The sequence below is a fragment of the Poeciliopsis prolifica genome, unplaced genomic scaffold, assembly GCF_027474105.1.
Source record: "Poeciliopsis prolifica strain line A6 unplaced genomic scaffold, Auburn_PproV2 SCAFFOLD004, whole genome shotgun sequence".
NCBI classification, from domain to species: Eukaryota; Metazoa; Chordata; class Actinopteri; order Cyprinodontiformes; family Poeciliidae; genus Poeciliopsis; species Poeciliopsis prolifica.
The window spans coordinates 2432068-2449280 of NW_026562379.1; the positions used below are offsets into that span (position 1 = coordinate 2432068).

The 17213-nt window shown below is 42.0% G+C and overlaps 1 protein-coding gene across 1 annotated transcript; it reads left to right on the forward strand.

Annotated features, from left to right (window-relative positions):
• Positions 1-808: 808 nt before the first annotated feature.
• Positions 809-16869, forward strand: prpf8 (pre-mRNA processing factor 8). The gene is made up of 43 exons (XM_055028818.1): positions 809-973; positions 1896-2073; positions 2185-2353; positions 2522-2686; positions 2817-3035; positions 3118-3330; positions 3888-4013; positions 4121-4226; positions 4508-4698; positions 4803-4922; positions 5036-5225; positions 5351-5470; positions 5828-5962; positions 6067-6196; positions 6302-6498; positions 7268-7474; positions 7844-8007; positions 8102-8228; positions 8491-8683; positions 9205-9392; positions 9477-9715; positions 9821-9967; positions 10064-10274; positions 10357-10473; positions 10566-10813; positions 10890-11069; positions 11412-11547; positions 11648-11817; positions 11997-12126; positions 12213-12359; positions 12470-12630; positions 12720-12911; positions 13303-13540; positions 13626-13754; positions 14061-14174; positions 14262-14435; positions 14585-14778; positions 14888-15127; positions 15244-15385; positions 15471-15611; positions 15694-15833; positions 15975-16177; positions 16272-16869. Exons 2-43 carry the CDS (start codon positions 1905-1907, stop codon positions 16424-16426), a joined length of 7077 nt encoding a protein of 2358 aa, XP_054884793.1. The 5' UTR covers positions 809-973; positions 1896-1904; the 3' UTR covers positions 16427-16869.
• The last annotated feature ends 344 nt before the right edge of the window (positions 16870-17213 follow it).

Consider the following 17213-nt stretch of genomic DNA (forward strand, 5'->3'; position numbering starts at 1 on the left):
GGATTATGAGGATTTCATCAGTAAATGTATGCAAGAAAACATTTTGATTAAGAACACCATAGAGGATTTTGTTGTTGTTGTAATATCTACCAAGTTGAAAGAAAAATGTAAAGAGATATGTATTAATGATTTCCTCATTCCTGGTGGCACATTGACCTTTGTTGTCACTCTTGCAGCTCTGCAAATGTTTCTTGTGCTGCGTCAGAATAATAACAACGTGAAAGAAGTAAGAAATTGTAAATAGATTTTTTTAAAGGAAGAAGAATAAAACACCAAGTTATTAAATATATAATATACCGAATTAAAAAGCTAATGTAAAAGATCCTGCAAACCAGTGCTTCTTCCTGCAGTTTGATAAATGTTTTATAGATGAACCAATACGTTTGTTTTAGATATAGATTAACATATAAAAGTTAACTAAAATGGGCTCATAGAAATGAACTCAGTGGACAAAAACAATAATTAAAAAAGAGTTAAATTAAAACGTTTTTTGTCGTAACAAAAGTATAACTCTTTTGATTGCTTTAATAAGATTGTACGTCTGTGTACAGAGTCCTACTAATTATAGTTTATCCTCTGTTTTGTTCTTTTGTCTGGTTAAACTGTAATCTAATCTCCTTCAAGCCTGTGTAATATGAACTCCTAGACAGTGGGGGGCAGTACTGCACCGGAAGTCAAATCTGCATTCTCAAAGCAGCGCTCTTTCTACGTTTGCGCTTCTTTTTTGGCGTAGAGGGGATCTCGTCGCGTTTTCGGAATCGCTCGACTTGGCGTAAGTGGTACCTGAGAATTCCTCTGAGCTGCGTTAATCGTGTGGAAACCGTCGTGCGCTGGTTCAGCTCGTTGCGACGCTGAAGCGGAAAAAAGGCACTGTACGGTCGGACACGAGTTGGGAGATATGTTGTAGAAGCTTTTATTGACTGGTCAGAAGCTGATTTAACACAACAACTGCACTTGGTGCGAAAGTATCAAGGTTTGTAGCCTTTAATTATCTTTTTTTTGTTACTTAACATGCAGCCGTTAGCCACTGTCCAAGAGTTAGCGTCAAGCTAGCATTTAACTTGTAACATGTTGGGCCTGCGGTTAGCTCTCTAAATGCTGACTTTGGTTTGCAGCAAAGTGAATGTTTACTCGTTTTTAATTTACAAGCATTAAATTGAGACAAATTTGTAAGCTATTTCCTGGTGATGTTACCGTTTTATTTCTGGTTGTTACATGGTTTGTGTGTGCGCCGCCTGATGAAGCCGTGTTGAGCTAACCAAGTTAGCAAGCTCCGCAAGAAGGAAGCCACTGTTTTTCTTTTCAGCTTGACGCTAAACAAATGGATAACTTTAAAATAAACTCGAAGTGTAATTTAATTTAGCGTTCTATTGCCTTTAAACTAACACCCGGACTTTCGACTTTTATATTAATTATCTGTGTTAGAATGGAATCGTTCTAATTAATTGGAGGAAAATGCAGACGCAAAGACTGCTGTGAAACGACTAAAAATAAACAGTTGTTTGGAGTTACTTATGTTCTTGATTTACTTAAAATTAGCAAAATTTGCAAAAGCTATGTGTCAGTACACACTACTCTATTTGAAAGAGTATTTTAAAAATTTTCAATTACATAATATGTGCGATTGAATAAGATATTTCTAGCCTTTAAAAACTACAATTCTGTGATAATTTATGCCACCAATTTAATTTAAAACCTCGGTACAACTATTGGCAAAAATATTTGACTTCAGGAACTGAGCAAGGGACGATCAAGTGCCCTGAAAGGCAACACCAAGTACATTCATCAATAATTTAATAGAGTTCAGCTTATGTGATGATTTAATGTGTGTTAAATAAGCAAAATCCAGTCATGATATGTGATCATTTTGCCTTTTAATCTTTTGTTTTGGTCAGTGAGGCACCATGGCAGCTGCCTTTCCCTACAGAGGAGTCCCTCCAGGGATGCCACCAGGTGTCCCTCCAGGAGTACCTCCGGTTGTCCCCCCTGGTGTTCCACCAGGCGTACCCCCCGTTGTTCCCCCTCCAGCGCCTGTTCCAGATTACATGTCTGAGGAAAAACTCCAGGAAAAAGGTTTTTTTGTTGTTGTTTTTTTCTAGAAAATACTACATCAAATCTAGACTGGTTTCACTTTCTGAACATTTGTAAAATAATTATTAAAGTGTTTCATAATGGTGTTTCCAGCAAGGAAATGGCAGCAGCTGCAGGCCAAACGCTATGCGGAGAAAAGAAAGTTTGGCTTTGTGGATGCTCAGAAGGAAGATATGCCTCCTGAGCACGTCCGCAAGATCATAAGGGACCATGGAGACATGACCAATAGAAAGTTTCGCCATGACAAAAGAGTCTACCTAGGGTAAAACCAAATATTACTCTTGTATTGTTGCAGAGTTTTTCTGAAAGTTTTTTTAACGTACTGAATTTGCTATTTAAATTGACACTGAGGTTTTTCCCTTCTTATGCTGATTGATAATTTGGACTTCAGCTTCTCTGGATCTGATTGTGTTTATTTGTTCTTGTGCAGCGCTCTCAAGTACATGCCTCACGCAGTGCTGAAGCTTCTGGAAAACATGCCGATGCCCTGGGAGCAGATCAGAGACGTCCCTGTGCTCTACCACATCACCGGAGCCATTTCCTTTGTGAATGAAATCCCTTGGGTCATAGAGCCTGTCTACATTGCCCAGTGGGGGTGAGTGATTTGGGCATCCATGTTCTCATTTTGTGCCCTTTTTGTTAAATTGTTCACCTGAAAGATGTATGCATGTCTTGTTTTCTTTTTAATATATATATTAAATGTGTTATTCCCCACAAAATGTCAGGACCATGTGGATCATGATGCGTCGTGAGAAGCGTGACCGACGACACTTCAAGAGGATGCGCTTTCCGCCATTTGATGATGAAGAGCCACCGCTGGACTACGCAGACAACATCCTGGATGTGGAACCTCTGGAGGCCATTCAGATGGAGCTCGATTCTGAGGAAGATTCTTCAGTCGTGGAGTGGTTCTATGAGCACCAGCCCCTCAAAGATAATCCCAAGTGAGTCTTCATTTGTTTAAAGTTTTAAATTCAGCTGCAGCTTGACATAGAATCTTAAAACATTTTCACGTTTATCTTTCAGGTTTGTGAATGGCACCACCTACCGTCGTTGGCAGTTCACTCTCCCCATGATGTCAACACTGTATCGCTTGGCCAATCAGCTTCTAACAGATTTAGTGGACTTTAATTACTTTTATCTGTTTGACCTGAAGGCCTTCTTCACTTCAAAAGCTTTGAACATGGCCATCCCAGGAGGTCCAAAGTTTGAGCCACTTGTCAGAGACATTAATCTTCAGTAAGTATCTTCTACTAAGCCCAGACTGTATGTTGTTGTTTTTTGGACAGTGAACTTAAAATTTTTAATCAAGTGTCAATAATTGATCAAAAACATTTCATTGAAGTTGTTTGCTTCATCAGTAACCAGAGATGGAAATTACAATTTCCTTTCTTCCCATGTTGGGGAAAGAAAAGTTTCACAGACAACTCAAACATTTACAGCATTTGTCTTTGTTGTAGAAAAACAAAGCATTCAAGGCATTTTGTAGTTCATAGAGTATAAAGTAAAGAATTTTTTTCCCTGTCAAATTGATGTATTTGTGTATTGAGAGAAGCCACAGATAAACACTCTTAAAATTTTCTCAAAAGGTTTTTTTTTTATCACCAAGACCTTAGATCAGAGCTTTAGACTGGGTTTGGGTGTGAATTAAGTCAACATCAACATTGTGGTGCTTCATGGTTTGTAGAACATGCAACCCAACCAGGTGAAATGTTCAAAGAAATCAGAAAAAGAATGAGATGTAAAACGTACGGAGGCCCTCACCGCTCATTTTTAGCTGTTTGTTTGCTCTGCAGGGACGAAGACTGGAACGAGTTCAACGACATCAACAAAATCATCATTCGGCAGCCCATCAGGACCGAGTACAAGATTGCTTTCCCCTACTTGTACAACAACCTGCCGCACCATGTGCACCTTACCTGGTGAGAACTAAACATGTTTGACTGCATTCCTCTCTTCTGTTGATACATAAATTTTGCTACGATTTAGGTATTGTGCTAGTTAAGTTCTCATATCTGTTTTTCTGCAGGTACCACACACCTAATGTGGTATTTATCAAGACTGAGGACCCAGATCTTCCAGCGTTCTACTTTGATCCGTTGATCAACCCCATTTCTCACAGACATTCAGTCAAGGTTTGTGATTTATCATCTTCGTTTTGCTCTGGATGATAAATAAATCATCGCTTTATTAAAAAGTCCTCTTACAAAGGCGCACTTGCATTGGCCTGCTTGCATGTGCGTAACAACAAGGGGAATAGTAACATGAATGGTGACTATCTTATTCCTGTCTGCTGCTGCAGAGTACTCCTTGTCATTCAGATATTCCTTGTCATTATAATTTCTCCCTTTTCTCTTGAGATTTTTTTTTCCTTTAAAAGTCAGAAACTGTTATAACAAATTTCTTAATTCCTCAGAGCCAGGAGCCTCTCCCTGATGATGATGAGGAGTTTGAGCTTCCAGAATTTGTGGAGCCGTTCCTGAAAGAGACGCCGCTCTACACTGACAACACAGCCAATGGCATCGCTCTGCTTTGGGCCCCCAGACCTTTCAACCTGCGTTCTGGCCGCACAAGACGCGCCATCGATATCCCCCTGGTCAAAAACTGGTGCGCTAACAACCATTGTGTTTTAAAGAAGAAAAAAATGTTTTGATTCAGCTCATATAATACATTTTTTGAGAAACTTGAAACTAGTGTAAATTATTTTTCAGGTACCGAGAACATTGTCCTGCAGGACAGCCGGTGAAAGTACGTGTGTCGTACCAGAAACTGCTGAAGTACTATGTACTCAACGCTCTCAAACACAGACCCCCCAAAGCTCAGAAGAAGAGGTGACCATCAGTTGCCATCACTTTGATTTTCTGTTAATTTTTCATCTCAATTTGAAGCAATGTAATTGCCATTTGTTATTTTGTTTAAAGTTTTTGTCTCTCCTTTTTTTCAGGTACCTGTTCCGCTCCTTTAAGGCGACAAAGTTCTTCCAGTCCACCAAGCTGGACTGGGTGGAGGTGGGATTGCAGGTCTGCAGGCAGGGTTACAACATGCTCAATCTGCTCATTCATCGCAAGAACCTCAACTACCTGCATCTGGACTACAACTTCAACCTGAAGCCGGTCAAGACGCTCACCACAAAGGTGCGGTTTCCTGCACAGATCCATCTATCATATCAGTGTTGGAGCGTAGTGAGATCTGGTGGAGTTTGTTGAATTCTACAGTATTTTGTGTAAATTGTAGCATTGTACATGTTTCTACCCTACAGGAGAGAAAGAAGTCCAGGTTCGGCAACGCCTTCCATCTGTGCAGAGAGGTGCTACGTCTGAGCAAGCTGGTGGTGGACAGCCATGTGCAGTACAGACTGGGAAATGTTGATGCCTTTCAGGTGTGTTCAAAGGTTTCCTTATTTGTTTTGCATTAATTTGAAGCTTAAACTGTAAACTGGATTATCCACTTTTCTAGATGCACTTTTTCAGCCACAGTGCACATCTGTGCACCATTGTTGCAGTTTAATTACTTGAAATACCAAAAGAAAGTACTTGCATTTTGGACTTGACTTTCTCTGCTATCTTGAAACTAGAATTCTAATTTATTGACACATTATTAGAAAATTGTAGCAGCTTTCAAATGTAAAACTTTGGCATGCTCTGATATGAGGAATCAGTGCCTAAGCCTTGTTTGATTTGGTCTTTTTAGGTTTTTTGATGGTGATCTTATACTTGATTTTGTGTCTGTTTGGTAGCTGGCTGACGGTCTGCAGTACATCTTTGCACACGTGGGACAGCTGACGGGCATGTACCGCTACAAGTACAAGCTGATGAGACAAATCCGCATGTGCAAAGACCTGAAGCATCTCGTCTACTACCGCTTTAACACTGTGAGTAAACGCACCATGTAGTGCCAATGTTTCTGAACACAAAGTGATTTTAATATCAAGAATATCAACTATGGAGATTCTTTATACTCTTAATTTGTCATCAGGGTCCTGTGGGCAAAGGGCCAGGCTGTGGCTTCTGGTCTCCTGGCTGGAGAGTGTGGCTCTTCTTCATGCGGGGGATCACTCCACTGCTGGAGAGGTGGCTCGGGAACCTGCTGGCCAGGCAGTTCGAAGGTCAGGCATCCTTTTGACATTTGATTGCTGTCGTGCCCACATTCAGATTTTATAAATGAGAAAATGTGTGAGCAACACCAAAATACTGTTAAATTTCTTCAACAGGACGTCATTCCAAGGGCGTGGCCAAGACTGTGACCAAACAGCGCGTGGAGTCGCACTTTGACCTGGAGCTGCGGGCTGCAGTGATGCACGATATCCTGGATATGATGCCTGAAGGCATCAAACAGAACAAGGCCAGAACCATCCTGCAGCACCTCAGTGAGTCCTGGAGGTGCTGGAAGGCCAACATCCCGTGGAAGGTCAGTGTTTCATATACATGTCTGGGGTTGCCAGGTAATTCGCAAGAGATACAAGAGTTTTCAAAAAAACAAACAAAATCTGCTGTTGCTGATTTCAGTGCGTTTCCGATAGTGTTGTAGAACTATAATATACCAGAATTAAAATGGGGGATTTGAAATTCTGTAAAATTATTCAACCTGATTAAATCGTACAGATCCAGTGTTAGTTTAAAATGTCAACTCTAACCAAGTTTTATAACAGGTTGGAACCTCAATATGACAAACGGCATATCTTTGTGTAACTGCAATCAGCCTTCCTAGTATGTCATGAAAGTTTCTGTTTTGCAATCTGAATGAATGACCTGCCCTCATGTGTTTAACTTATATTTCTTAGTTTTAAACACCTTACTGATGCTTAAAAAACTGAGTCAATTTCACTGAGTAAAGGTATTCACACCAAAATTCCAATTGTCTGTAAAAATCCAATCTTTTTTCTCACTTGTGAGGAAAAAGATTGGATTTTTGAGTTTCAGGTGAATCCAGGTAAAAATCATTTGACCTAATCATCTCCACATTTCTCACTCTTCATTATCCAAATTGAATTTGTCATTTGAGAAACTGTTACTTCAAACAAAAACAACTAAAGAAATTGTAAAATCTGACAACATGTTGACTAATATGAACTTTTACATTGTTACTCCTAAAAGTCTGCATCATGTTAAGAACCATAAACACATTTTTATGTATTACAACAATGAATAAAATAGGTAATTTCCCCCCAAACTGTAAGGTCCCTGGTCTCCCAACTCCCATTGAGAACATGATCCTGCGATACGTGAAGGCCAAAGCTGACTGGTGGACCAACACCGCTCACTACAACAGAGAGCGAATTCGCCGTGGAGCCACTGTGGACAAAACAGTGTGCAAGAAGAACCTGGGCCGGCTGACCCGTCTGTACCTGAAGGCTGAGCAAGAGAGACAGCACAACTATCTGAAGGTAACCTCCTCATTTAAACTCTCTCAGCATCGAGGAACTTTTCTTCTCACGTTTGTACTCACTCATTGGGTAAATGAGTTTCTGACAGACTCCTCAGTTAGGAAATATGCCAGATAACTTAATTTGAAAACCTCTTACAAAGGCGCACTTGCATTGGTCAGCTTGCCTGTGCGTAAGAACTGGAGGAATATAAAAATGAATGGTGGATTTTATATTGCTGGCCGCATGAGCAGTTGGCTTCTTCACGGTTCATATATTCAACATATTTACAACCTAATACATTGATTAATAGCAAATATCCAAAGATTTTTCAGTGAAAGTTTTGTTTTCACTAAAATGGATCTTGATTTGTGTATTTTCTGCCTCCAGGACGGACCTTACATCACTGCAGAAGAGGCTGTGGCCATTTACACAACCACTGTGCACTGGCTGGAGAGTCGGCGCTTCTCTCCCATACCTTTCCCCCCGCTTTCCTACAAACACGACACCAAGCTGCTGATCCTGGCTCTGGAGAGGCTCAAAGAGGCATACAGGTAATTTCATTTCATGACTACAATCTACTATATGTAATTGTGTTTTCTGCCACAACGTTTAATATTTTTCCATGCATGTTTTTGTGTCTGGCAGTGTGAAATCTCGTTTGAATCAAAGTCAGAGGGAGGAACTGGGGCTGATAGAGCAGGCCTACGACAACCCGCACGAGGCGCTCTCCAGAATCAAACGTCACCTGCTCACACAGAGAGCTTTCAAAGAGGTCAGCATAAAGAAATGTGGAGACAGTTTAGAGATGTTTCTACTTTAAGGCAGGGAGCTTCAACCTCAAAATGTTAAAAAATTTTTAGAATTTATTCAGGTCAGTGTGTGAAGGGTAGGAAAAATCCAATAGTTTCCTGTAAAATAGTTTTGAAGTCTATCTTGATATTTTTCTAGACCAAAACTTAAATGTAATTTGGTAAAAGTTTTGTTACTGTGTGTGATTTCTTTTGTCAGACTTTGAGTATTTCCTTTTTCTGCAGGTTGGTATCGAGTTCATGGACTTGTACAGCCACCTGGTGCCTGTGTACGATGTGGAGCCCTTGGAGAAGATCACAGATGCGTATCTGGACCAGTACTTGTGGTATGAGGCAGACAAGAGGCGACTTTTCCCTCCCTGGATCAAACCAGCTGACACTGAACCTCCACCGCTTCTGGTCTACAAGTGGTGCCAAGGTGCTGTTCACATCAGAGCCCCGGAGTCTTAAATCATTTTGTCAATGTATATAAATAATTTAAACCATTTCCATATTCATACTTTATTCCATGCTTCATTAGATGAAGAAATTATTTTTTTAAAAATGCCTTTTTAAAAATATTTTCACTTAACATTATAAAATGTATGGCTAGTAAAGCATTACAGAAAGACATTTTGATTTCAATGCAAGATAAACATATTCTGAAAAATATTGATCTCTAAACTGTGCTTATGTAAGTTTCTCCAACTGCCAAACTTTTTTTTCTTTTTTTTTTTTTAACCAAATGGCATAATCCATCTTCAGTTTTGTGCTGTTTTGTGATTTCCAGAACATAAATCTACACAAGTTTTCTGTTGAAATGTTGTAAAAACGACTCGAAAAATCACAAAATTTGTAGATGTAAAAACAGTCAAAGATTTAGATTTTAAAATTCATAGAACCCTGTAATAGTTTGTAAATATTTCTTTAAAAGCTTTAATATGTCTTATTGCTCCTCAGGCATCAACAACTTGCAGGACGTGTGGGAAACAGCTGAGGGCGAGTGCAACGTGATGCTGGAGTCTCGCTACGAGAAAATGTACGAGAAGATCGATCTGACTTTGCTCAACAGGCTGCTGCGTCTTATTGTTGACCACAACATTGCTGATTACATGACGGCCAAGAACAACGTGGTGATAAACTACAAGGTAACCCTGTTCACTGATTCTTTTAGGACATGGTTGCCAATTAGGTACTGGAGGATGAGTTAAATGCTTGTATCTCTTCTGTAGGACATGAACCACACCAACTCTTATGGCATCATCAGGGGACTCCAGTTTGCCTCGTTCATTGTTCAGTACTACGGTCTTGTGATGGACCTGCTGGTGCTCGGTTTGCACCGTGCCAGCGAGATGGCCGGCCCACCCCAGATGCCAAACGACTTCCTGAGTTTCCAGGACACCAGCACCGAATCAGCACATCCCATCAGGCTGTACTGTCGTTACATCGACCGCATTCACATCTTCTTCAGGTAGGGACATATCAACACAGAGCAGATGCATTCAGGTTATATCGTTTTTCTTTACTTGAAATCTGTAGGAGTTTTGAAATTGTATCAACTTGTTTTACTCTGCAGATTTTCTGCTGATGAGGCCAGAGACCTGATTCAGCGGTACCTGACGGAGCACCCGGACCCCAACAACGAGAACATCGTTGGATACAACAACAAGAAGTGCTGGCCTCGTGACGCCCGCATGAGACTGATGAAGCACGACGTTAACCTGTAAGTTTACCCTTAAATAATCAGTCGGATGTTTGTGAAAATAGATTTGTTTCACAAGACGGCGGTAGAGTTGAAGCCTCTTGTTGATGTTCTCAGCGGCCGAGCAGTCTTCTGGGACATCAAGAACCGTCTGCCGAGGTCTGTGACCACAGTCCAGTGGGAGAACAGCTTTGTGTCGGTCTACAGCAAAGACAACCCCAACCTGTTGTTCAACATGTGTGGCTTCGAGTGCCGCATCCTTCCAAAGTGCCGCACCAGCTATGAGGAGTTCACTCACAAAGATGGCGTCTGGAACCTGCAGAATGAGGTGGGGAAGAATTCAGAAGCTCATCAGTCCTGGACTTTCTCTTTCTGATGACTCTGAAGGCATCTTGTGTTTTCTGATGCAGGTCACTAAAGAAAGGACGGCCCAGTGTTTCCTGCGTGTGGATGATGAATCCATGCAACGCTTCCACAACAGAGTGCGCCAGATTCTCATGGCTTCTGGATCCACCACTTTCACCAAGGTTAGTCTTTTTGTAGTCTCAAGCTACTGTGGTAACTGCCAGTTTTACTGAAAGGGAGGAATCATCTGAGTATATATGTTTTATGCGTTCAGATCGTGAACAAATGGAACACGGCTCTGATCGGCCTGATGACCTACTTCCGTGAGGCTGTGGTCAACACACAGGAGCTGCTGGACCTTCTAGTGAAATGCGAGAACAAGATCCAGACCCGTATCAAGATCGGGCTGAACTCTAAAATGCCTAGTCGTTTCCCTCCAGTTGTCTTTTACACTCCTAAAGAGCTGGGCGGTCTTGGCATGTTGTCCATGGGTCACGTTCTCATCCCACAGTCAGACTTGCGGTAGGGACATCATCTCTAGCAGGTTGCTCACTATTCCTGAACAGCTGACTCATTTGGTTGTGTGTTTGGTTGCCAGGTGGTCCAAGCAGACAGACGTGGGGATCACCCACTTCAGGTCTGGAATGAGTCATGAAGAAGATCAGCTCATTCCTAACTTGTACCGCTACATTCAGCCATGGGAGAGCGAGTTCATCGACTCCCAGAGAGTCTGGGCCGAGTACGCCCTCAAGAGACAGGAGGCCATTGCCCAAAACAGGTAAACTCTTGACTGACGAGGTCATTTGTCTGAACCAAATTTTCTTTAGTCCAGATTTTATTATGCCTTAACAAAGTATATAAACTAGATGCCCTTGCGTGTCAGTGTAGTCAAATTGAATTCTTGAAAAATGTTGAGCCATTTTCAGATGGTCAGGCAAGTGTTCAGTGTAATGTTTGAAATTTGGAATATTGTTTTATTACCAGACCCTGTATGAAATGTAACTTTATCCCTAACCTTTCGATTTTGTTTCTCGGTCTTCATGTTGCTGCCTGTTCTGGTAGGCTACTTTGAATTTTGCTTAAATTGATTATGCTACAATGTTAATTTTTCTGGCTCCAGGCGTCTCACTCTGGAGGATTTGGAGGACTCGTGGGACAGAGGAATACCTCGGATCAACACACTTTTCCAGAAGGACAGACACACTCTGGCCTATGACAAAGGCTGGAGAGTCAGGACAGACTTCAAACAGTATCAGGTACAATAGAGTTGATCGGGAAACTAGAAATATTAACTTATGTCTAGTGTTTAAAAAGAAAGAAAGCTTCTCCAACATGTTGTCTCTCTCCTGAGTTCAGGTGCTGAAGCAGAATCCTTTCTGGTGGACCCACCAGAGGCACGACGGTAAGCTGTGGAACCTGAACAACTACCGCACAGACATGATCCAAGCTCTAGGCGGCGTGGAGGGCATCCTGGAGCACACACTCTTCAAAGGCACTTACTTCCCCACCTGGGAGGGTCTCTTCTGGTATGTTCACTCTACCAATAACAGTGGTTATGGGTTATTTGATCGACCACTGAAATAGAAGCTACTTAGAATAGCTTCTTCACTATTTCAAGGTTGTTCATTGCTTTAATTCTTTGATCTTGCATTGTGGCTCGCCGTTACTGCATTACAGTTCTATAAATGGTTAATCTTTGCTTTAGGGAGAAGGCCAGCGGCTTTGAAGAGTCGATGAAATGGAAGAAGCTGACGAACGCCCAGAGGTCTGGTCTGAACCAAATCCCGAATCGTCGCTTCACTCTGTGGTGGTCCCCCACCATCAACAGAGCCAACGTTAGTACAGTCATCTGGTTCTAAATGAGCTCGTCGACTATATGTGAATGTCTGCTCTAACTTTTGTTTTTCTGTCTCATCATCAGGTGTACGTGGGTTTCCAAGTACAGCTTGACTTGACAGGAATCTTTATGCACGGCAAGATCCCCACGCTGAAGATCTCCCTCATTCAGATCTTCAGGGCTCACTTATGGCAGAAGATTCACGAGAGCATCGTCATGGATCTCTGTCAGGTGGGTTCCCAGCATTTCAGAGTGAAGGAGTCATGTATCCACCAACAAAACAGCAGAACAAAAGTATCAGTTGTAGGATATTTGATTAGTTATCCTTTTCTGGGTCTCAGGTTTTTGACCAGGAGCTCGATGCTCTGGAGATCGAAACTGTGCAGAAGGAGACCATCCATCCCAGGAAGTCCTACAAGATGAATTCGTCCTGTGCAGACATCCTCCTGTTTGCGTCTTACAAGTGGAACGTGTCCCGTCCGTCTCTGCTCGCTGACTCAAAGTTGGTCTTAATGAGAAAACTCGTGTCTAAATGCGAATTGGAATCCTTTCCGCATGGAAGTAAACCTGACCTTTGACCTTCTTCTTCAGAGATGTGATGGACAGCACCACCACACAGAAGTACTGGATTGACATTCAGCTCAGATGGGGCGACTACGACTCGCACGACATTGAGCGCTACGCGAGAGCCAAGTTCCTGGACTACACCACAGACAACATGAGCATCTACCCCTCCCCCACTGGAGTGCTCATTGCCATTGACCTGGCTTACAACCTGCACAGGTGTCCATTGTTTGAGTCATTATTACTAAAACTTTGCTTCAAAGTCCATATCCATTTTGTGGAATCCTTTAAAGACGGTGTTTGTTTCTAAGGCAGTATTTCCTGGCCCACACTAGTTTATCTTTATGAAATGGGATTCACTGACAATCCCATTCACCAAGACTTTATGGTCTGGTAGTTGTGGTTCGCTACTATAATCATTTCTTAGATCTAGCACTTTCTGGGATTGTTGAAAATGGTCAAGTTGTCCAATATGGCAATTAGTTTCAGTTGCCATACCATAAAGTAAATATTTACCCAGACCATTTTAGGAAGGTTACTGAATTTTATTTTTATAATTCAGGCGAAGAATAGGTGTATCTAACGTTGCCTTTTGTCTGCTTTCATCCAGTGCCTATGGTAACTGGTTCCCTGGTAGCAAGCCTCTGATCCAGCAGGCTATGGCCAAGATCATGAAGGCCAACCCGGCTCTGTATGTGCTCAGAGAGCGCATCCGCAAAGGTCTGCAGCTGTACTCCTCAGAGCCCACCGAACCGTACCTGTCCTCTCAGAACTACGGAGAACTCTTCTCCAACCAGATCATCTGGTTTGTGGACGACACGAACGTGTACAGAGTCACTATCCACAAGGTCAGAATTGTCATAAAATAACTATTGAAATTTAGATAAATGGATTTTGAATCGTCACATTTATTATTTTAATTTGTGAACACAGACTTTTGAAGGAAACTTGACCACAAAGCCCATCAATGGAGCCATTTTCATCTTCAACCCCAGGACAGGGCAACTGTTCCTCAAGATCATCCACACATCTGTGTGGGCTGGACAGAAACGTCTGGGACAGGTGAAAACCTCTTGGCTTTTATCTGTGGATTTTGTTCTGGCTTTAGAAATTAATTTGCTCTGGAGTTTTTATTTCAGTTTTAACTTTAAAACATTAAAAAAGCAAAGAAATAACCTTGGATTTCTAGAACTTTGGTTAAGTTCTGTTTTCTGCTGTATCACAACCACAATTAAATGACAAATGTATTTATTTGTTGTACATTTAAAGGGGAGGCATGACACACATTTTATAGACAATCAATTTACCTTCAGTAGTTGTGAAATGCTAGATTTCTCAAAAATAACGTACATTTTTTTTTCTTTGCAGCTGGCCAAATGGAAAACAGCTGAAGAAGTTGCTGCCCTGATCCGCTCTCTCCCTGTGGAGGAGCAGCCAAAACAGATCATTGTGACCAGGAAGGGCATGTTGGACCCTCTGGAGGCAAGACCTTCCTCTCTTTGACTGGTTCTTTAAGAATCATTTTCTATGGATGGAAATTGTGTTTTACAGCTCGCTGTCTCTGCTTAGGTCCACTTGCTCGACTTCCCCAACATCGTGATCAAGGGCTCAGAGTTACAGCTGCCCTTCCAGGCTTGTCTGAAGGTGGAAAAGTTTGGAGACCTGATCCTGAAGGCCACAGAGCCACAGATGGTGCTGTTCAACCTCTACGATGATTGGCTGAAGACCATCTCGTCTTACACTGTGAGTTCAGCCTCTTAGAACACATGCAAGGCTGTTTTTTGTTTATTGACTTTGTCCAACCAAATACTATTGCAGACAGTTTTGATGTTTTAGAACAAACTGACTTTTCCTGTGTAAAAAGCCTGCCTGGTTCTCTGCTCCCTATTCAGGCCTTCTCCCGTCTCATCCTGATCCTAAGAGCGCTCCACGTCAACAACGACCGCGCCAAGGTGATCCTGAAACCTGATAAAACCACAATCACTGAGCCCCATCACATCTGGCCCACACTCACGGATGAGGAGTGGATCAAGGTGGAAGTTCAACTTAAAGATCTCATTCTTGCCGATTATGGCAAGAAGAACAAGTAAGAGTTGTTCTGATCTCTTTATTCAGAATGTGGCTCAAGTTATTTTGTAACTCAGAATAAGCAGAGATTTTATTTTGTAGTTAAAGCTCGTTTTGTCTGTATGCAGCGTGAACGTCGCCTCCCTGACTCAGTCTGAGATCCGTGACATCATCCTGGGTATGGAGATCTCAGCTCCGTCTCAGCAGCGTCAGCAGATCGCCGAGATCGAAAAACAGACCAAAGAGCAGTCGCAGCTCACCGCCACACAGACCCGCACCGTCAACAAACATGGAGATGAGATCATCACCTCCACCACCTCTAACTACGAGACGCAGACCTTCTCTTCCAAGACTGAGTGGAGAGTCAGGTGTGTGGAAACATTGGTTTGAAATTTTAATGGGAAGGTGTTTGCTGAAGTCTTCCACAGTAGCCAATTGTAAGACGACGATGTCTTTTTATCGTTTGACTTTAATTCTCAATCAGGGCCATATCTGCTGCCAACCTCCATCTCCGAACCAACCACATCTATGTGTCCTCTGATGACATCAAGGAGACGGGTTACACCTACATCCTGCCCAAGAACGTTCTCAAGAAGTTCATTTGCATTTCAGATCTGCGGGCTCAGGTACAACCTCCTGAACAGCCCTGTAGTCAATCGCCTCTTGCTCCGCAATCTTATCGAGTGTCAATAATTGTTATTGTTGCTACAGATTGCAGGCTACCTGTATGGCACCAGCCCACCTGACAACCCCCAGGTAAAGGAGATCCGTTGTATCGTCATGGTACCTCAGTGGGGGACACACCAGACTGTCCACCTCCCCAACCAGCTGCCGTCTCACGAATATCTCAAGGTAACGACACTATGCACATTTTGCTTTCTCAAATTTATATGCATCTTATCTGTTCAGTTTAAAATGTATTGTGTTTGATCAGGAAATGGAGCCTCTTGGCTGGATCCACACTCAGCCGAACGAGTCCCCACAGCTGTCCCCACAGGACGTTACAACCCACGCTAAGATCATGGCTGATAACCCGTCATGGGATGGAGAAAAGACCATCATAATCACTTGCAGGTAGGTTTCAATTCAGAGCAAAAAGAGAGTTTAAAACTATTGAAAAATATGTATTTAGATATGAAAATGTAAAGGAACCCTGGTATAGATTGTAAGAAGTGAAGAGTTTTCTGACTTACAGGCTTTTGTATTTTGTTTCAGCTTCACGCCTGGTTCATGTACACTCACAGCCTACAAGCTGACCCCCAGCGGCTATGAGTGGGGTCGCCAGAACACCGATAAAGGCAACAACCCAAAAGGCTACCTTCCATCCCACTATGAAAGAGTCCAAATGCTGCTCTCTGATCGCTTCCTGGGCTTTTTCATGGTTCCCGGCCAAGTCTCCTGGAATTACAACTTCATGGGTTGGTTTCCTTAGTTATTTTTTTAAACAATTCTTCATTCTTTTCATTTACTCTTTTTTCCAGAACTGATGCAATTAATGAATTTTGCCAACAGGTGTGCGCCACGATCCCAACATGAAGTACGACCTGCAGTTGTCCAACCCCAAAGAGTTCTACCATGAAGTCCATCGGCCTTCGCACTTCCTGAACTTCGCCTCGCTGCAGGAGGGCGAGATTTACAACGCTGACAGAGAGGACATGTTCGGCTGAGCGCCGCCTTCCTGCTCTTCACATCTTTGTAGATAGATCTGCCAGAATCATGAAGAGCTAGTCCAGAAATGTCTCTGTAATATTTCTTTATAAGACACGCAATTGTGATATTTTGCTTCGTTTTTTATGTGAAGACTTGAGGAGCTCTTAAGAGTTAGTTTGGTTTATTATTTTTCCATAAGTGTTTTGTTCTTTTACAGTAAAACTCTTTGTAAGTCTTGGTTCTTGTGGCTACTTGTGTGTGATCTAGTATTTTTCAGGACGTAATATTTGGTGTAACTTTTGACATTATTTCAGAAGGTTATTCACAACTTCCTCTTCCCCCTTTGAGAAATGAAATTGAAAGTTGCATTTTCATACTAGAAATACCCTTTTAATGTGTTCCAACTGTACAACCCTTGATGTTAAATGCTGGGTTTAAATAAAAATCAGTTTTTATAGAAGTTGTTTGGATAATTTCCTGGTGGGGATTTTTCTGAAATGTACAAGAGCTGTGAGTAAAGAGGAAGTTTTGCATCTAGATTTACTCTGGCAGGGCTCTTGAACACTGCTTCCTTTATTAGGCTTATAAATTTGCCCATTGACAACTGCATTCAGAAGTCACCTAGTCAATGTCAAACACATGTATGCTGTAGTTTTCTTCTGTTTCTAATATGATAAAGTTTGTGACCTGAAAAAGTTTAGAGTATGGATGGTTTTGCACTATTTGTTAGTGTCCTGCCACATGCATTTGCAGATGGTAACTGGTTTGAGCTGCAGAGAGGAAACCCCAGCCTTCACGCTTCAG